The following is a 21572-nucleotide window of genomic DNA, read 5'->3' on the forward strand; positions in this document are numbered from 1 at the left end:
TTCGCCTGAACAATCTGCAAAACGCGTCAGCGAACGAAAAATAGAGATGTCTCACTGTCCATATCGAAAAAATAAAACAGCGGCGCTGCAGCGTAGAGTGGACACGTATGTATTTCTCTGCACGCGTAAATGTACGACGATGCCTAGCTTTACGATGCGCAAACACAGATACGATATGCAATCTGATTTGCAAAAATTTGCATTGCTGAAATTCGTGTTTCAAGTAGACCAGTTGTTTGCTAATCACATATCGCGCGTACCGCCAGTATTGCGATATACGCGAGTGAGCAATTCCGGGCGCACGGTACATGCAAAATTCCCGGGCAGCGGTAAACTGGACACTCCATTTTCGGATTGAGTTTGCGGAATTACTCCGCCATATATTCAATCGCCTGAAATGCAAATAATAAAAGTCCCCGATTGTCGTATTTAAACGAACCATATTTTCCTAAGTCATAAACAGAGGCCGTCTGCCTCTCATTTTGTAAATAGGCTCTAATACAACGAACAGTTCCCTCCACGTAAACGCTTCGTCCACATCGCGCAAAATCGGATACTGTTAATTCCGAGATAATCGGACCGGTAATTTCAAAATCGCGCCGTGTTTCCGCGAACGTGACAATGCGTATCCGATGCTCATGGTGCGGCACGGTGCTACGATGGTAACAGATATCGCCGAACCGATGGCAACCGATTCGTAATATCCTTTTACGGTTCTCGTACTCGCCCCGGGGTCGCGCTGGATTGGACGCCCCTTAAAGCCGCGGAATCTTCGATTCCGGGTCAATGCGATCTGGCCGATCTGGCATCAGGATGGGATCTCTCGACGGACTTTTATTGATGGAAGTAACGCATCAGGGAAGAACGAGGGCCGCGCGGATTGGATATATGTGTTTCCCGTACACGTATCATTCACTTAGGATCCCAAAGCGTATCGCGGAACTAACGTACTTGACGTTCGTTAAGCCGGGAGCTGTCGATACGACCGATTTCTCAGATCCTCCCAGCAGGATCGCAAGCCTTGGGAATAACGACAGCGTCGAGCGGGAGAGGGTGGAAGGAAGAAAAAGGGCAGGTTCCGTCGGATGTAGAATTTCCAGCTCGATACACGACAACTTCTCGCAAAGGTAAGAATTCGATTTAGATCGTGGCGCGCGACGCGGGCAAGCGTACGTCACTTTGACGAGACGCGTCCAAAATTCGCCTCGGGGGTTTGCCGCGGGGATCGATACGTCGACGCGAAAATTCCGAGGGTGCAGCCGAGGACCCGAGCTTTGCGCTGCGACCTACTTCGCATTAGAAACAAATCGGCAAAGTTTCACGAGTAATTCACGGATGATGTTCGGCCTGAAGTTCAGCCGAGGGGCGGGCAAGCGGGGCGGCGGCAACGGGGGACGCATTCAAGAATTAAATCTTGAAACGGAAACAGAAGCGGAATGACGTCAGCGGGGGGGGGGGGCGACGATCAATCCGTTAAATGAGTACAGTTAAGCCGGCGAGACGTTTCAATGTGTCATCGCCAGTAAACTGACGTTGATCGCGCCATATCCAATAGATTGATTTATCCCTGTTGCCAGGATATTGTTACAGCGACGTTCGCGATTCCGAAGGCAAATGGATGCGCCGGCTGGCCGTCAATCTATTAAATGATTAATTTAATTTATCGCTGATATTTCGTCGGCACAGGTTGTCGTGGTATACTTTTCTCCCTCGGTTCGATTTCGGCTTGATTTAGCCGGACGGCGCGATGTTTCAGGAGGATACCACATGGACATCCGCAATTGTAACACGATGAGAGAAAACGTCAAAGAAAAAACTGTGCGATACTCTGCACATATTGATATTTGCGACACTCGCTTCCTTCTCGCGATGAAAGTAAGACGAGAGCAAGGGGGTGACAGCAAAAGGCTTTCAGAGGACTCTAGTTCGCGCTGCTTGTTCGCTCCTTAAAATTTATTCAATCGTATTTGTACTTGCACAAAGGTCTCTCGCGACACTGTTGACGATAACGACGCGGACGACGTCGACGTCGACGTCGACGACGACAAGCACGTCGACACGAAGGGACGAACAGTCGACGCGTAGACGGCGAAAGTTCGTCGCGCGCGTGTACGCGCTCACGCATGTACGCGGCACACCTACACGACGTGTATCGCGCAGGTACGACATCCACACGTCACATCCCCTAGAAACCTGCCAGAAATTTAATTAGACGTATACTCGAAACCGGCGCCGCGCGTTACTCGCGCGATAGATTTTACTCGGCGCCGTCGACTGTCGAGCAAAACTTGGTGCGCCCACGGCGCACCGCGCGAGCAAGCCTCGCTCCGCTCCGCTTATAACGTTCTTTAATTAACGTAGGAGTACTTCGACTTTTGCCAGTTTCCCTCCGTTTCGCGAATAAGGGCCGCGGGCGAGAACCGCTCCCCGCGAATCCGTCGTAGGAGCGACGCTGATGCCGATGCCGATGCAACGCGGGTGCATAAGCAGGTAAAGGAAGGGAAAAAAAAGAAAAAAACGAGGAAGAACACGGTAACTCGCCGAGGAATTCTCAATGCCATTTGTTCTCGCAGCCTTTGTAATGCCCCGAGCAGCGAGAAAAAGAAGCAACTTCCCCGCGAGATCCGTGGCGAAAGTTCGCGCAACTGTAACTCCGCGTGACTCGCATCCGTAGTAGCGAGCGAATAAATAAATACGCGAGGAATTGCGGCGTGACCGTAACTCGATTTTCCGCGGGAATATCGGGCTATACGTGTGCGTTATCGCAGCAACGAGCGCGAAATTAGGTTCCACCCGAGTCACTTTTCCGCCATCCGCGGATAACGTCCGTCGCGTTAACGCTTTTTCAAAGTGGAGCTTTTAGATGGATGCGTTATCCCGCGAGACAGCGCGAGAGAAACGACGAGGAAGCACGGGACAATTTCGAAAAATGCGGCGGGATGAGGCGAGGAAAGACTCTTCGAATTAAGGGACTCCTACGCCCGCCAAGTACTCTTTTTTACCCCGAGTGACAAATTTCCCCATTAACGATCATTGCTATCACCACCAACCGCCGATCTGCGCATCGAAAGAAGACGTTTGTTCTACCGCTCCATCATCATGATTGCACGCGCTTATGTGGGTGCAATCGCTTACGCAACCTTCGCTGCACCGTGCATTTGTGTCTGGTCCGCAACATCGAGCAGTAATCGTCGATTAAAGGTCAAGTAACGGACCGGCAAGATACATCAGAGTGTGCGACGCGGCTCTCTCTCTCTCCCTCTCTCCTCGTAAGCTGCACGTGTACCGCGATACGGTTGATCACCGAATTGCGAATGTACTTGCATCGCAGCGACGCACGTGCGTGCACGCGTTTACGCATGTTAACCGACACGACAATGGACAATGAGGATCGCAGGGATGCGATCATCGATCGTAATCCGAGTCGTCCGCGCTAGTGCAGTGGTCCGCGATCGAGTTTCTCGAGCATCGGCGATCGGTCAAAGGGAAATACGCGTATTATCCGGGTGGTATCGCGATGCTCGAGTCTCCGGGGAGCACGTACCGGCCAATTACTGATCTACGTGGGGAGAAAATTCCATGGGGATGCATGCTATCCCTAATTGGATGCACCTTTCGTGCGTTTCTCACGACGGTAAATGATGCGCGCTCGAATGCCAACCGATCGATCCTCGAGTAGGCACGTCGTCGGGCATCCGATATGATGCTTATTTAACGGCGCAATTGTGTCGTATGAATGCACGCGTGGGCGACGTAGCCTCTAGTCCTTAAGGTAACAATGCATCTTCTCTGCGCAAGGTGTCCCCGAATCAATGCGTTTCCCCCTTACTTGAATGTGCTGAGAGAGCAGTTTAGATAATCGACATTGTCTTGAATCAATCAATGTAATAATGACTATTTTACAGTGTAAACCTCATGAGTAGACTAGAATCATGATTCGAGATGAGAAATAAATTAATCTCTACGAAACGCACATACACGTATGAAACGCACATGCGTCCCTCTAAAAAAGCGATTCTCCTCGCATCACTTCGTATTAAGTTATTCCAGTATTTCGCGCGAAATTAGGTGTAACGAAAAGCGTTATCGCCTCGCGGGGAAGCCCTTTCATTTCGACAGAGACAGGAGCCGGGATGTCGAAGCGGACGTTGTCGCGTCGGTCGGCGAGCGGCGGGCCATCGATCGCGGCGGGTCCGCCGTGCGATTTATCGTCATCTTCGTCCCGATAAAGCGACAGAGTTCGTTACGCCGCGAAATTTCATCCCCGCGGGAATAAATTTCGACCTTTCGTCGGCGGACGATCTTATCGGTTCTGCCAGCCAGCGTGTCGCTAAATTATGAACCCCGGCCGTCGAACGAAGCGGCGTACGAAGCTACCGATATTCTGCCACCGCCGTTGCACGAGACCAGACCGACAGCAGATAGAAAAGCGGACGGTGGGGAAAAACAAAAAGAAAAAGAACACGGAAGATCCGCCATACTCTGTCCGACGTAGTTAAATATGTATGATCGAGGATGGTCGATGGGACAGAGTTTTTACTCTCCCCGCACTTCCCGCCAAGAACCCACTCGCTCGCAGAAATATTCGCGAAACGCCGCGGATACAGATGTGTCCGTCACAATTTGGCATATGAAATGCGTTTTCCATATTTTGAACTGGCATCGTCGTAACTAACTTAGCGGTATTCGATCTCACACCGCTGCCACCATCGTCGCGCCACCGTCGCCGCCGTGAGGCGGAGGGAAATTTATTAACAATTTTGTGATGATTCCAATCGGGGTTTCGCCCGAAACACACGTGCTCTCATAACAATGTTATCGAATACGCTACATCAAATTCACGTAATTCTCGTAAATCACCTGTATAATGCTTCAACGCGAGATCCGCAGGCTCGAAGGGTTCCAATTACCTATAGCATTCGCGCCAATGAATGTGATATAGAAATTATTAATTTTGGCAGCTGTACTTTATTGACTCGCCCTCCGTCCGCCCGCGCAATCTGCTCCCGCTCCCACGAAACTGGGGGAAGATTGGTCACGCGGGTTAATTGGACCAAAAATTAAGCTCAACTCCATCGATTAAAATTATTCGCAACTCACGAGAGGACCGTGTAAACGTCAGTCGAGGGTAGTTGGAAAGACGTCTGATTAATAGTGAAACCCGTCCCACGCACACCCCGACTCGAGGGCCAACGCCAGGTTTTTGCCGGTGGTACGTTCATCCGTTCATCCTTCCCTCCTGGGAAGCTCTCACAACTATTGGGTCTCGTTAATTAAAAGTTACCTAATAAACCGTGCCGCGATTTCGTGGCCAAACTCGCGCCGTCCATCGCGGTCACTTCTACCGCAAGAATGAACGCCTGCCTCCAGTTCTCCAAGTGACTCGCGAATAATTAGATAAACGGTTAATTAAACCGCGAGTAACAATGCGATCACGCGCGGTAACGCGTGACAATCGCGCATTGTTCAAGCTTTATTCGCACCTTTTGAGCTACAAACAACAGCAAGTTGAGCTGTCACGGAGCTAGCGAGTATCTTTCAATTTCAACCGGACTTGACAGGAATCTCCAATCTCGAGTTTCAGTTAGAAAAATGTTGAATCTGAGAATAGAATTCTCTTGCAGAGAGGAGAATTCTCTTCGCTTCTTCCAAGATGCTCGAAACGCGCCGCGTAACGCGATTATCTGTACGGACCTGGACTTGCACTTAACTCATTTTAAGAAACTCCAAAGACGTTGGAAGCAGCAGACCGAAGCGCTTGACGTATGAAAAATACATGAAGAGTGACGTAACAGAGTGTGCAGCGACGAATGATTCGAATCAACGGATAAAAATACAACGGCGCCCCGACTGTGAGACCACGTCGGCGGCAGCTTTACGAGGAAGAGGGTAAATTGAAATTGAAAGCGACGCCGCGAATGTCGCTACACCGCACCTACGTGCGGATGCTTCCCGTTAGGTAAGTAGCTCTGCCATAGCTGGGCGAGCTCGTGCCAAACAATTTGCAATGCTGAAGCGAAAAGTTGTCGGGCTTTACCCGCGCAAGCCCTTGCCACGACGAGAGAGACGACCTTACAGAAGACGGAAGTCGTCACCGGCTCGGAGCGAGCATGGAAGGAAGCCACCCCCGCGTTAAGTAGGCAAAAGGAAGTGGCGCGAGGAAGGAGCACGGCAAGAAGACAAGGAACACAGGGGCGTCCAATACGATGATTCAGATTCACTCCGATACGCGGTTGCTTCCCGCACCGGCGTGAAAAAAGCCGGATCTCGCGTTCGCTTTCTCACGTATTTCATTATTCGTTCGCGCCGCGTTTTTCTGGTCTCTTCAACTTTCCGCACAGTTTGTTACGCGCCGGTATTGCGCGACTCCCGTCGTCCCGAAATACGCGTCCGGATATTCCCGATATAGTGTTTCCCGAATCGAATCTGCGAATTTGCGGGATCTTGAATCTTCCATCACGGGAGATGCACGCTAGATGTGTTCACGTTGAAATATTTAATCCGACTCGACGATAAGATGGCACGCTTAAATCTGCATGCTGCGCTGAGAATAATACACTCCGCGCTACCACGCGTCGCCTATCAATTTGTTCCCTTCTTCCTTGTTCCATATTCAGTCTCCAACCCCGTGAACATTAGAAGTATGATCGAGCGGTCTGTAACGTACGGTATGGCTCGTAAAACGCCGGGAACGCAACGATGAAGTTGCATGGAAAAATAGCGCGACGGCAGAAATTGCCGAGCTCGTGTAATAAAACGGTTGCCACTCTGCCATATAATTTTTCCCGCTTCGCGATATACGCACGATGTAGTAGAGCGTCACGCTCGAATTTCTGCGATACAGATTCCGATCGCGATCAAATTTAGGAATGCTCTGCGTTTGTGCGCAAAAAGTATTCCACAAAAGCCTCAGGTGCCGCAACATATTTCAATCCTGCGAGACACGTAATTTTGCGTAAAAAAATATTTCCCCTCGATGCATCGTTACGTAATCAGGTGTGCACGTTTCTCTAATTAGCGTCTTATCATAATTCTCGGGTAATTTCCGCGAGGTCAACGGCCTCCGTGCCTCCGGAATGGATGGAACGTACGTTTTGTCCAAATTACATGAAAATTATTCTTGTAATTGGTCCAATGAATCCGTTATAACATTTGCGTTTATAATTCATATAATACGTGGTAATATCGCATAGTTTGCGCAAACAATGGGGAAAATTTAACTATGTTCATGCGTGTTTATGTAATACGATTACCTTGCTCGCAGCGGATATTAAATTCTTACTAAATCAAATATGAATTTCCAATTGAACATACATTCGCGGATACGCCTCGTATTTAATCGTCGCAAGTAAAAAAAAACGTCACGCGATTATTATCACAATCGAAGATCGAAGAAGTATATGATTTTTTGAATCGATCCAACAATAGATCGCGTTACACGAGAATGTATCGTAATTACAAGAAACACGCAAAAGGATATATCGTCTTTTTACTCGCACCCTTCAGTTGCAATAGCGCACGCAGTTCTGCTTGTATCGGATTTGTATAAACTGTCGTAGGCGATCGGTATCGCGGCGATTCTCCGCATGTAACGATTGCGAATGGAACGGCGTTAATACGTGTACTTTATCGGCGTTGATCGGTGCCACGGAAGGGCTTTAAACTGCGGAAAACTGGAGCGGCATACGGACGGGAGTATACGTGACTGCCAGCGGTGCCAGTAACGCGCATACGTGTACAATTCTCCGTCGATTAGTTTAGTCGTAGCGGGAACACGACTTCTCCGCTCCGACCTTCCCGGTCCCGCTCGCCACGCTTATGCAAATTCGTTGTCGATCACAAATCATTATGCTATACGATTCGAAAGTTATCCCGGTAATCGCGATAACCTCGGGCCGCGCCGTACGGCGCGTAGGAAATTCATGGTGCGCGCGGAGCAGTATCGAATCGATACAATTAACCCTGGAAACCACAATGGGGTTGCGCGCTGTTGTATCGGCCAACACGGCGTTATAATTGCCGCCACCACCGCCGTCGCCGTCGCCGGCGAAATAGTTTTATTTGCCATGCGTGCCAGGAGAACGGGATTTATGATATTTAAAGCTGTCACGAACACGCACGCATTATTCTCTCGCTGAAATCAACCTTTTTATCCGACGGACATGATAGACGTTTAATGGATCGGTTTTACGAGGATCAAGTTGTTTATTCGCGACGCGTGCGTGAAACGCACGTCATTTCCGCGGGAGCTCGCGGAAAAAGCTGCGCGCGAAAAAGCGATCAGTTGATTTCGCTGAAACGTTTCTCTCGATTTTGTCGGGAAGCGACTTTTGCAGCGACATACGGCATTAGATAAAAAATTGCGCGGAGTTTCACGAATTACAGGCCATGCCTGTCACGAATACGTTTCATAAAAGAATATAAAAAGTCGGAACGAATAAAAGGAAACGCAGATATTCATGTATATGAATCGCGAATGCAATATAAACTGGATTACTGTGGTAGCGCGTAGACGTGCAAACAGCATTTTTCGCGAGCTGATGAATGTCTGCGAGAACGGGAATGCGAAAGAGATTGCCGCGTCTCCGTCTCGCGAAGCGGAGAGCTCTCTTTGACGGAGCACGTGAAACTTATCCCGGATATCTGAGAGCTTTAATAAGGCGGACCATGCTGCGCAAAGTTCGCGATGTAAGCGCAACGAAGGGGCGGGCAACGCCCAACCTCTCATCCCCATTTCCGAGCTATCATCCGGCACGAGCGAGTCCTGACCTGCCCGGCCACCTTCTCGCCTCCGCTCGATTCGTCTCATGGGCACCAGGTAACTCGCACCTAGTGCTTCGAACGATCGGTCGAATCCACGAATAAACGCGTCATGGCAGATGTCTGATTAAAGTCTCGCCACGAGCTGCGAGCGACACTCGTCAATCAATGCTATTAATGCACCGCTCGCGCGGACTGATCGAGCAAAAGTTCACCCACAGAAAAGATTTCTGGACTTAATGCTATTACTCTTTAATCTATCATAAAATAAGATCGCTATAGCGACAATCATATTTATTATTGAAAAGAAGCATATTTTAATCTTGAATAGAAAATTCTAAAATCTAGATTAAAATAATCTTGGTGCTATCTCATTAATTTTCTCAGAAGGATTTAGATAAAAATCTGTAGCAAGTTCAAAATATTCTTGATTTCAGAATATTGTGAGATCTAAAAGACATCTTATTCTATTCTTCTAAGAGAATTTGTAGAATCTGCACAAAACGGCCAATATTTATGTGTTGCAATCGAAAATCGGGAAAGTGTTTCTGTTATTTACAATGAATAAGTGCAATACTCTACAAGAAATATTAAAAGATATGGAAATGTCTTATCTCGAAGCTTATTTCTCAAGTAAGTATATTGTATATACTTACTTACATTTCCATATCTTTTAATATTTCTTGTAGAGTATTGCACTTATTCATTGTAAATAACAGAAACACAGAAACACTTTCCCGATTTTCGATTGCAACACATAAATATTGGCCGTTTTATCCGAATAAAGGACGCAGACGCGCCGAGTCGACGAGCGACTGTGAGAAAATGATGCGTCGACATCGACAAAGCCTACTATAAAGTGGCGCTAATATCAAATTATTCTACATACAAGAATATATAAGCATAAATTTGTATATGTTACTCTTGTCTCGAGACAGTAAGACAATCTTATTTAATTCGAGAGAGAAGAATAGAAATTACTGATTTAAATAAAAAATTGTTTTATTTTCATATTTTTTATACTTGTAATACGATTAAATTAGTCAAGAATATTTTTCGTCTTGTTATCAGAAATCCTTTCTGAGGGTGTTGCGCTAAAATTTGTGCTCCGATAAATCCGCAACGGTAAATATGCATAAACGCGTAAATATTTCAGGGAAAGGGGAAGGCACGCGCAAAGTCGCAGGACATTCGTACGACTTCGTGTGACCTGGAAGGGAAAGAATGCCTCGAATGCGCTCACAACGTGACCAACTGTTCGTAGCGATCCAATTACTCAAGGCAACCGGGCGAGCGTCATCCGGATAAAGCGACGGAACGAATTATCGTTATCGTTGCTATCACGGAGGCCAATCTACGAGTAGAATTGATCCACCCCTTTCCTGCCCGCGGACTCGACTTTCACCCTCCGTGTGCTTGCTCCGCCACAACTATTTATCGTAGTCCCGCGCTTTCCTCGCGCATGCCTCTTGCCTCATTATCGCCCCCATATAGCGTGAGGAAAAGTCGCGGAATCGCTTAACGGTCGCTCGTCTAAAACTCATTAGTTTCTTCGCCGCGCGCAATATAGTAGATACTTATGTAACAGGATCCGAATAATTAATGCGGTAAATTGCAATCAGTGCGCTTTCATGGCGCAATAATAGGATTAACCGGCAACTTAACGTTCGCGGAGCAGAGCGCAGCCGCTGTTAAACGCCGCATCGGTTGCCAGTCAATTAGTAGAACGGAGTAAATGTGATGTGACCTGATGTAACAATCGGCAAGAGTTCCGTGATCAACCAACTATAATGATCCGCTTACAGTTTCGATTCTTGACACGTATCCGCGAAGAATAATCCGGGATGAGGTAATTCTAAGTTCTACGCCGGTTATAAACAGCATCACGTGCAATTCGCGAAACGTAATGGCTGAGGTTTTCGAGATACATCGCAATTTTACACCGTTGCGCTACACGATGCAGCAAGAGGACGATACGACGGTTTAGAAGTTCCTATAAATAACGAACGACAACTGCCGAGATTTCCTGCGCGCGAATCGGGCAACGTGATGACAGTTCCTCGAGTTCGTACCGATGGAAGGAAGCGGAAATCCTCGAGAAAGGTTGGCGGTATCAAACGCACGTGCTTAAACCTGGTCAGTGTTTCTAAAACAACATAGAGACTGAGCGAAGCTGCGGGCGCCAGCATTGCACGTACGTCACGGATCCGCAGTACGTATATATACGTTATTAAATTACCCTGTGAAACTCTCCTTACAGTGAAGCTACTGAAGACACAGAGAACATAATATACAGAAATATTATATCAATATGGGGAGAAAGAATTTCCCAGACAATGAGGCAATCAAGGGAAGCCCGCTCAAAGGGAGCCCAACGGGAACCGCGCTATCCATTCCCCTATACAACCGACTCAGCCAGCCTGATGATCGCGTTTCCAACGGGTATTCTCGCCGCATTGAAGACCGTAACTTTCCAAGCAACACCTCGTGCAATAATCCGCCGTACTTAGGAACGAGAAGTCGTATTATGGGTATTCATCGTCGTAACAGGGAAGCAAAAAAACAAAAGAACCTGACTCGACCGGATACTTGTGCGCGCGCGCCGACAACCTGCTCTCGAGAAACCCTATGCCGGAGCGTACGTGACCGTATGGTAGACCATAAGCCGGACCATCCGCAGGAGGGTGCGCGGGAGAAGAGCGAGGGGAATACCGGGGGGTAGGACATATACCGGGGACACGTAATTCGCCGACCACGCCTCGGTGATCGTGCGGCACGCATGCAACCGCGCACGCGACACGCACACACGCACGAGTACGCGTGCGGCTTGGATTCGATTACACAAAGGACCTCCGCGACTTGGACGGTGACGGGCTCGGAGTTCCTCGCGCCACCCTCGTCGCGGGGGTGGAAAAAAACACGAGACCGCGGAGACAGCCTCCCCCGGTGTACGATGAATGACTTGAGGGAAGGTAATACCATGGGGTCAGAAAAATGAGTGGGAATATATAGATATAGATATATATAGATTAGATATACAGGGTGTCCCGGGTTTTAACCGACAAACTGCGGGAGCATATTCTACTAGTGGAAATAAGAAAAAATTCTTATATCGAGTTTGCTTAGAAATGCTTTATTACAAAGTTATAAACCAATATTGAAAAGAAATATCAGATAAGTAACAACGGATTTTTTCACAAAAATAAAAATTATCTACGCAATGATTTAGTGACGCATTTCAAAATGTTGTCCTTGCACATCGATACAAGCTAGACATCGACGTAGTACAGAATTTGTTACGGTACGACATTCCTGAAAATTTTGTTGCATCTCAGTAACTGAATTAGTGATTCGTTGCTTTAAATCTATCTGGTACTCTCCTGTTAGGAAATCTACGTTGATACTCTCGTACGGCAGCTCGTGCATTTCCGTCACAGAATCCGTACACGAAATGAATATCGGTGTATTCCTCATTTGAAAACACTTTTGGCATTCTGATAGTAATTGCTAGTTGACACGACGATTGAAATCTAACAGCTACTGTTGTGAAAGTAACAATCATACTGAATCGTTTCAACATAGTGAACATGAATACATGTGAATACACGTAACATAAACATCTTCGACCTTCCAAATTCTACACTATGTTCCGTTGTTACTTATCTGATATTTCTTTTCAATATTGGTTTATAACTTTGTAATAAAGCATTTCTAAGCAAACTCGATATAAGAATTTTTTCTTATTTCCACTAGTAGAATATGCTCCCGCAGTTTGTCGGTTAAAACCCGGGACACCCTGTATATTAGATTTGTATCGAATATCAATTGGGATTAGTCTGCCCCTGTGCGGAATTATCTAGGCTCGCGTTTGTGCAATATTTTATCCTCTTAACCGTCGAATAATTTTAATATCGTTTATTAATGGACGAATGGCGACGAGTCCGTAAATGTTCGCGTTGTAGGCGGCCGCTAAACTAGATAAGCCGGATGTTGCCGTCGAAATTACGAGTAATAAGCTGTTTCGCCGATGTTATTCATTAAAAACTGCGGATTCGGCCACAGATGGAAACGCGGTGGTGATGGTGGTGGTGCCGCCCCTAGCGCGCAATGACGGATACGTTAAAGTAATTTTCGAGCAGACATCGGTATCGTAAAAAATTAATAAAGATCGAGCTGCATTATTTGCGGCATCGAGATAATGGCGCGTATAATTAAACGTGCAAATTGCGGGGCGGGAATTCCGGGAAATCAATTTGTTGAAAGCACTGACTTGTCAATGCCAATACCGAGAGTCTCCGTGCTTTGTGCGCTACAGCAAAGTGTATACCAAAGTGCCATCGATTTAAATAACTCCAACAGTCGACACTCCGAACGCAAGAGTAAGTAAGAAGCAGTTTGTGCCGAGACACGATATAATTTTTGCGATAACCATAAGCACACACTTTATTTTATTAGTCTTTACAGGACAGAGAAACAAAATATCATAAACTACTATTTTATAAAATCTACCTCTACGTAAGAGGAAGCTAAAATCGTATATGGAGATACATGATACCGATTTCGTTACATTCTAAATGTGGTTCCGTGAACTCGAAACTAATGTGACGTAATTTTCACCCTTCTTTGTTCGTATATGTAATCCGTGAAAGTACGATACGAAAATACGAATAGACATTTCTTGAATTATTCACTCGGGCATCGTAAAAATATGAGTCTTATTTCTGACCACCTACACGCACACACACGCAAGGCTCACGTACATACCGTTGCTGACCAACCGGGTCCAAACTTGACGCTTTTTAAAGAGGAATATGAAATGAATTAGTGTCCTGGATATATCCGGAGTTATCAGTTCCCTCATTGATTGGCGCCAAACAAAGTTTCGCCGAAACAGGAATACTGCGAAAAATACGAGCCCGTATAAAATTCCGCGCTAAATAAACGACCACAAGCTAAGTGCATCGTAATCCTCGCCATGTTCGTTTGCCTCCCTTGTTTCCGTCACCGTTTCCTGTGCATTCCTCCCCCTGCCACCCCTTGGCCGGGCTTCAAAAGCAGGCAATTAAAGAGAAGAGCCGCGCGAAGGGAAGAAACGACGGGAAATACTCTCGCGCAATATTGCGCGTAATGCTCGTGACTGTAAAAAACTTGGTTAGTTTAAACTAAAAACGTTCGGGAATCGCGCGCGCGCATCACACTCTGGTGAAATAATATTGTTGTTGCTTTTAGGAAGCGTCCTCGTGCGACAATGATTAATGGCCACCCACGACAATGGATACACGTCAGCAGATACGCGTGAAACCACGGCGTTACACGTAAATGTCGGCACGTGCGCACTATTGTTAGGGAAATAGACTTGAATAGTGTGTTAAACAAATTTCACTCGCGAACGAAATATCCGACGGCGATGAAAAGTTGCGTCGCGCAAGATTCTATACCGGCGACAAATGTGATTTATTTCGCAGCGATAAGCTCGTACGTCGTAATATGGGAGATTTCACGGTGTTGTACATGCGCACGAAGAGTTTTACATTTGTGCGGCAAGGAAAGGACATTTATGAAAAACGTGCATTGAATTTTAAATATCCGGCGTATCAGATCGTCGTGAAAAAAAATGTTTAACGACAGATTCGCACGGAGTATTAAAAAAAATATCCAATTTTTTGTCAACCTCGTTTTAGGAAACGCAATGTGCCAGTAGTTGTGAAATGTGAATATTTAACAATGTTAGATTCGATAAAACCGCATTTGGAGCAGCTTATCAATTAGAAATTTACGATGTTGTATCTGCAGAAAGAGCGGCTGTTTGAAAACTTTTGCGTTGCACGGAGCACGAAGCATTTATACAGCCGCACGTATGACGGAAAACCGTGTAATTAAAATTCGCGTCGTCCTCGTCGGATCCTGAATTCTGCTTCGTGCCGGAAGACCTATGTGTGTATGTAAAAAGTTTGACAAAAGCAAATGGGTGTCGCTTTTGTAGCCGTATTATACTGTAATGCAATATTACTGAGACGAAACTTTTTGCAAAATATACCACTGCGTGCTGCAGTGCTTGCTCGCGCAACGTCACACATTTTTACACGTCAGATAAGTAATGCCAAACAATTAAACTAATTCTATAATCTCGAATTTTTCATGCGTCCAGTAGTCAGTACACGCGTTATATTTTCTCTCCCTCGAAAACCGCTTAACCGTAAATCATTATCCGATCGCGATTAGATCACCGAGGAAATCTCGAGCGAACTTAAAACGTCCCGCTTAACGAGATACGCGTTGACAAACGAGCGTGGGGCACCGAGCGGAGGGGCGCCCTGACGAATTTCACGCAAGAACAAGAAGCGAAGATCTTCGAGATCGAGATTGTCGGGCGGTCCCCTCGCGCACACGGGGATACCACCAAAGTCGAGGAACACCGGGTTGGTAACAGGGCAGAGCGGTAGAACGCAAAAGTAAGACATAATTGCGCCATAATAGGAAACGAAGAGTAAGAATAAGAGATGAAGGATGCGGGCAACAGACTGACCTTGAGCACGGACGACGGTGAGCAGGCCGGCGAGGAGAACGATCGGATGGTACCGCATCATCTTTTTCACCTTCCTTGCAGCCTTGAGGCTATTTCCACCCGGCCGTCCTCCAGCTCGTCTTCAGTTTTCCAGGTCTTTTGCCGCGCGCGTGGAGAGGTCCTTCGCTAATCGCTTTCCTCACGCAACCAAAAAGAGAACACACTGCTAGTAACGCTCCTCCTGCCCCTGTCCTTCGTCCTTTCGCTCTCGTGCCGACCCTCGCGCTACGTCCGGTCCTTCTCGCGCCGGCGAGTCGAGATCACTCGATAGTATTTCCTCCGAACCGCTCGCGACTCGATCGCCGTTTAACGTCACGAAAGATCCTACGTTCCGCACTCATATCACTCTTCCTTTCTCGCGTTCGATCTCTGCGAAGAACTCAGACCGGCCGCACGAGTCTAATCGCGTGTATCCGCGAAGCCCTCCTCGCGACAGGAAGCAGAGTGCGACTCACAGTATGAATGAATCACGTCATCCGTTCATTGACGACCGCATACTGTGGTTATCGGTGACGTCCTCCCGCTCCCTCGTTCCTTCTAGAAACCGATAGAAAAAGCTGTTCGAGTTTTCGCTCACGCGAGGACGACGCGCTTTCCAGCGTGAGGCTGGTCAGGGTCTCGAGGGTCTATGTCCTCCTTCCGCTGGCCGAAACGTCCCGCTTCCGCAGTTCGCGAAGGAAAATTCGGGTGCGATTCGAATCGGAGTGAACTTCGATCGGAGTTCAATCGCGGAATGCTAAAGCGACGGAAGATGGAAGCGGAAAGAATCGCGCTTGGAGAGTTCGCCGAGAGAGAGAGCTCACAGGGACGAAGAAGAATCTGCGCGAGACGATGAGCCGCGCGAGTTGCTCGAACTTCCACGAATGAAGAGCGCTCCAGGGCTGATAGAAGAAATGAAGAGTCACCGTAACTATCCAAGGGACGTTCCTTTTCGCGTGATCTTGAAGCGAGGCTGATGTTGCGCGCCCGCATGAGAGGCAGAACGAGGCTGAATACGCCTCTAATGATCAGCTACGTGCATTCGTTCCGACATATAACGACCGCGATCTGCCATCTCGGCTCTTCGCCTCTTTTTTTGCGTGATGATTTACGTTTGCTCGCGCGTTTTATCGCGCGAGCACGAAGGAAGACGCGTCACAGACGGCAAATCGGCTTTCTCGACGGGTTTTATCGTCGTCGATGATCGATGAACTCGAGGCACCATAAAAGTGTTGCGTACCAGCTGGTGGCTTTCTGTCGGAAACGCGAGGCGAGGCCGCACATCATCGGCGTTGCGGCGGGCCATGGTGCGATCCAGAGGTTCGAGTAACACCTTTTGCGGGGTTTCCGAAGCTTCCACGAAGCCTCGGACGATAACTTCCGGGTTGGTCCTCGCCAGATCTGGACGCATTCCTTCTATCTTTCTCTCTTCCTCTCTCTGACCGGCACTCAACTTCGGTCCGCAACGAGACGTAATTGAATAAAACCGCTAAGTGATTAATTGCCACAGCCTCCACGGCGTTCTTCCATACCACAACTTTGTGCTCAAGTTTAAAAGATCTCGAGCGCTCGGCTAACTTTAAAGGATCCGTAAACGAAGCAGCCTTTTAGTTGGCCCGCAATTTCCCGCATCCTCGACAACTGCACCAAACATTCTTACGATATCCACGTATCCTAAACATTTTTTATTGATCCCGTAGGAAGGATAATTATTGTAAAAATTGTAAGCGATGATCCAATGATACGTGTAAATTACGGGTACAGATAAATGTGTTCTTGAGAGGCCTCGAGAGAACATCGCAAACTGTCAGCTCCAAAAGCCGAATATTGCTATGGAAAAATATCGTGGAATAATGTCGCACTCTGCTTGATAAATTACAGTTTTGTAGTCGGACAGATCGATCGATAAGGAATTGCGACGGAACCGTATCTCACGAAGCTACATCATTTTTATCACAAATTGCCAACTTGCTCTCTGCGTAAAGACAATTCCAGCGATATTAGTTTCTACTCCACGTCTAAGATTAGCGGTTAAACCATGAAAGTCGCATTAATGCGAACGTGGCAACAACTAAGAATTACGTAGCCGTCATTTATCGACCCGCGAAAATGTAGATTAGTCGGTAACCATGGAAACGAAATTTCAAACGTTACAGCGGAGAATCCGTCGTTGAACGTTTGCGTTCTCGCTTTCCGCTCTCCTTGTCGCGTCTCTAATTCAATAAACTGCGGAAACGCGACAACGGCAACGATGCGGAATCTTCACAAACTTTCATTCGTTCGCCAGAAATTTCATTAGCGAACGTGTGGTCGCATCCCACGCCCGACAGCATCCTTGGTACACTTCATCCTGGATGTTATGGCTTTTCGCGTGTTCAAACATTCGATACATCGCTCCGCGAGGGACTAACGTTTTTCTTCAATAAATTTCCTCGGCGCGAGCAACCTCTCACGCGAGTGAGGAGAACCGCCAATGAGTTACGTTCGAGACTAGTCGATTTGAGGAATCAGATGTGCGGTATTAACCGAAGACGACGGCTAATCTCACAAACGAATAATGGAGCGAGCTCCGCTAAATGATCGCATCGACGAGATCATTCATAATTCCGAAGTCGATTTCCTCGAAGCGCACCGCGCGAGTTGTTTCTCCCGAGCGAAAAATCCAGCCTCGTAGTTCCGGTTCCGCCTTAATCGTGATGTATGGTGCAACTTGCGCTATTAAATCGAATTTACTTATACGTCTCCTCACGTTTTAAGCCGAGGGGGCTACCGAGAACGGGAAGGGATAGAGTTTTACTAGTTTAAAACTTGCGCGCCGACAAGCGCGCAGAGGGGGAGGATGCGTATCCGTTGGAAACTAGGATCCAATGAATTTATCGGTTTTCACGAAAGTTGGAAGACTTGGCGGGCCGAAAAGTAATCTCTCACTGACCTTGCGGCGAGATAGCGCACCCACGTTTCGCTTTTCTCTCTTTCTCTCTCGCGAGTTCTCTCTATCTCTCTCTTTTTTCATTTTATTACGCGATAATTGACGTTTCGGGACGGATGAACGGATCGGCTCTGTCCGATCGCGCGTTGTTGCGCACGGTTTTTTAAACGGTGCAATTCGTCAATTCATCAGTTTACACCTCTCGCGCGTTCCAAACCGGATGGTTTCGCTCTGCATTTCTGGCGAACGACAAGAGGAGCAGTCGTCCAATAACCGGTTCCGTTGCAGCACTGTCGAGGAGATTGCGCGCTCTTCTACTGCACTCTTGGTCCACGATCGGAGCAAGATTTGATTCCGTGATTGACGTCAGCTTCGATCAACTGACGAGCTCGTCGAAAAATCGTTAACTACCGGTTTCAACTAGAGACCTGAGGTAACCGCAACGAGTCGAATTTGCTAATGGGTGCTCGGCACCCCTTGCCCGGGGGAATCAACTCGACGCGTGGCAGGCGGGCAGAGTATGCGCGTCCTGCGGACCACTCGTGGACCCGAGGGTACGAGGAACGTCACTGTCGTACTAAACTGAAAACGCTCGTTAAAACGTGCTCATCAGCCGCCACACGCGGGACTCGCGTTACGATTAACTAAACGTATACCGGGAGGGAAAACTCGTTCGATGCTAACGAGAACATCGCGCGGCGAGAACGAGGCGCGCTCCCGCGCAGCGCGGGCCACCCCGAAAATACGAATTTCCGTTCATCCCCATTGATTTTCGTGCGTGGATTTTTGCGAGCTGCACGCCGCGCGGAAGGAAATCTAATGACGGATTTCCGGCGGGCTGAGAGCGTTTCCAAACGCCATAAACGCGTATTCGGGTACGCGAGTTGGATTAAATGTCGCGCGCGTAATTGGTCGCCGACCTGATGGCGAAAAAGGTCGTTCTAAACGAAACGAGAAACGGGATTAATAAAAATTCACCAAGAAATCCGAACCGCACACGAGCGCGTCCGCGAAACCTTTGAACATTCTGTTGAGCACGGATTCTATTATTCGACAGAAATTAATAATCAAAATTGCAAAAGCCGAGTTTTCGTTCTTCAATCAATATGTCGAACAGATTTATCGTTCTCTCCCGCGTGGAATCTATGTTTCTACGCTGCGTAATCCAAGAGTCCCTACATCGTGAGGAAGGCTTCGTCGAAATATCGGATGCTGCTGGTCCACTGTTCATTAGGAGATCTCACGGCTACGTGCTTCCTCTGTCATCCAGTTAGTTGTGCCGTGTTTACTTAGCAAAAACACCTGTCGGCACCTCCCGTCGTTCAACACGATTCAACCGACGGCAGCGATCGTGCCACCGATGAGACCGATCGAGAGAACACTCCGGGCCAGAAAGAATCCGGGATTCCCAATTACCAAACGACACCGGGCGATAAAAAGCCACGGGACTCGTTAAGCCACCGCCGACTGCTCCGACGCGGATCGACGTCAGATAAGAATCAAGGGGATGCGAGGGCGGAATCTCGCTGGGAAAATCCCGGCGGTGCACCCGGATGCACGTCACCGCCGTGACTTATCGACCTTCCGTGATTTGCAGAAGCCAGGGGGATGAGCCTGACGGCGGAGAGGAAGGGGCGCAACCGAAGGAGAGAAGTCGGAGCACGGCTCATCGTCGGCGAGACGGTCCCCGGGGACACCCTAGTAGCCACCCCCGCCCGTCCAGTGAAGGAAGACGCCTCGAGACCCCGTTAGCAGAACACCCTGCTTGAAATTCGACATCGACCTCCCCTTGTAAATCCTTGGAGCGGGAAGTGCGTGCAGTTTCCGGTCCGCTCTGGATCCAGAAGTAGCGGTGACGCGCGCGCGGATTCCGCAATTCCGTCAGCGGTGAAAACGCACGGGATCCGCTCGCTCGCTCGATCACGTGCGTGCGTTCTCGCGAAGATCGGAGCGCAAATACGGTGCGTATACGTTTACACGCGCGCGCGCACGGTATATACACGGTGCGCACGAGATACGCGTACGCTCGCCACGATCGCGGGCTCGGCACTGGCGCGCGGTGGCGCCCGGACTTTTAGTTCGTGGCGCTACCGAGCAGCGTCGCGACGCCCGCCGGCATCCCTTTCTCTCTCTCTCTCTCTCTTTCCGCCCCACCTTCGGGGAGCGGCGACATCGTCCTCCACCCGGCGGCGCAGCGCAACGCGCTGGGGCCCCCCTGAATATCCCCGATGCCCCCCATCGATGGCGTGCTCACGATGGGAATCGCCGGCGTGCCCTTCCGCGCGCGCGCATTCTGTCAATCAAAAGAACGCAAGATAACGTCCGCGGATAGAGGCTGTCAGTCCGCTCGCTGTACTTTAGATAATGAAATCCCTAACTTCATTTTCCACGGGGGCGAAAATGCACAATTATTCCGGCGAGCATCGATCAACATGCATGCGCGTCGCACATAATAGATCCGTCCGTCTCGAATTGCGATTCTCTCGCCGAATCCGCGTCTTCTCGCAATTTCCTTCCGTCCGCTCCTGAAATCTGGAGCGTGTCATGTATAAAATATCGACAATGTATATTTATACACGTCAGTACATACTTAATTTCATATTCATCCGTTGCTTGAAAAAGTAGCTCCGATGATTCTACTGCAATTTCATTGTGTTTCGAAATATGGGACACAGGAAAGAAATTTGTCAAATCAAGAAAACGAATTTGAGAACTGACTAAACGACATGCGTTCAAACGGGGACGCAGAACTGTTTTAAAATCACAGCCGCAGAATAATAATAATATTCCGTAATAAGTTTCCTTACTGGAAAACCAAAATGGAAGCATCAAAAGAGGTCATTGGGATTACAAACATAATCAAGTTAAATTATGCTTTCCCGAGTTCTCTCCATTTTCCTACATTTTAGTAGTTCAGTTCCGTGAACTCCGGTATGGTTCACCAGCAGCAGCTCAACTCGATTTTTCGCTTGTTTTGAGATACGGTCAAAACGGCGCTAGTACGTTCACGTACGCGAATACTGTGTCACGTAAAAAAATTATAATCTGCTTGAAATTCCGGCACATCGCTGCCGAATATACGCAGCTACGCGAGGTCCATTTAAATTACGTAAAGCAGAAGGTCCCTTGGTAATCTTGGTGTCCAAGACCCAGTCCCGTTGCTGGTCTCCTAATTAGTCTAATCGCTCTATAGAGTAGCACCTACACATCCGTATCTAAACGGTCCTGCTTAATAAGAAACATCTGATATTTTTCTAGAAATGTAGATTTCGCGATATGTTGAATATTATTATTGAGTATACCTTTTAATCGAGGCGACAAGAGTATTTAAAGAAGCGA

General features: G+C 48.0%; 1 protein-coding gene across 3 annotated transcripts in view; it reads right to left on the minus strand.

Moving 5' to 3' along the window:
• Nucleotides 1-20278, minus strand: part of LOC105286893 (nephrin) — a 261816-nt gene extending 241538 nt beyond the window's left edge. For all 3 annotated transcript variants that reach the window (XM_011352184.3, XM_011352178.3, XM_011352171.3), the window contains exons 1-2: nucleotides 20017-20278; nucleotides 15287-15862 (exon numbers count right to left, since the gene is read on the minus strand). In XM_011352184.3, coding sequence (XP_011350486.1) covers nucleotides 15287-15347 — 61 coding nt within the window. In that variant the 5' untranslated portion in view covers nucleotides 15348-15862; nucleotides 20017-20278. The remainder of the gene's footprint in view (nucleotides 1-15286; nucleotides 15863-20016) is intronic.
• Nucleotides 20279-21572: the final 1294 nt, after the last annotated feature.

This window comes from Ooceraea biroi, chromosome 14 (genome assembly GCF_003672135.1).
Source record: "Ooceraea biroi isolate clonal line C1 chromosome 14, Obir_v5.4, whole genome shotgun sequence".
Classification (NCBI taxonomy): Eukaryota; Metazoa; Arthropoda; class Insecta; order Hymenoptera; family Formicidae; genus Ooceraea; species Ooceraea biroi.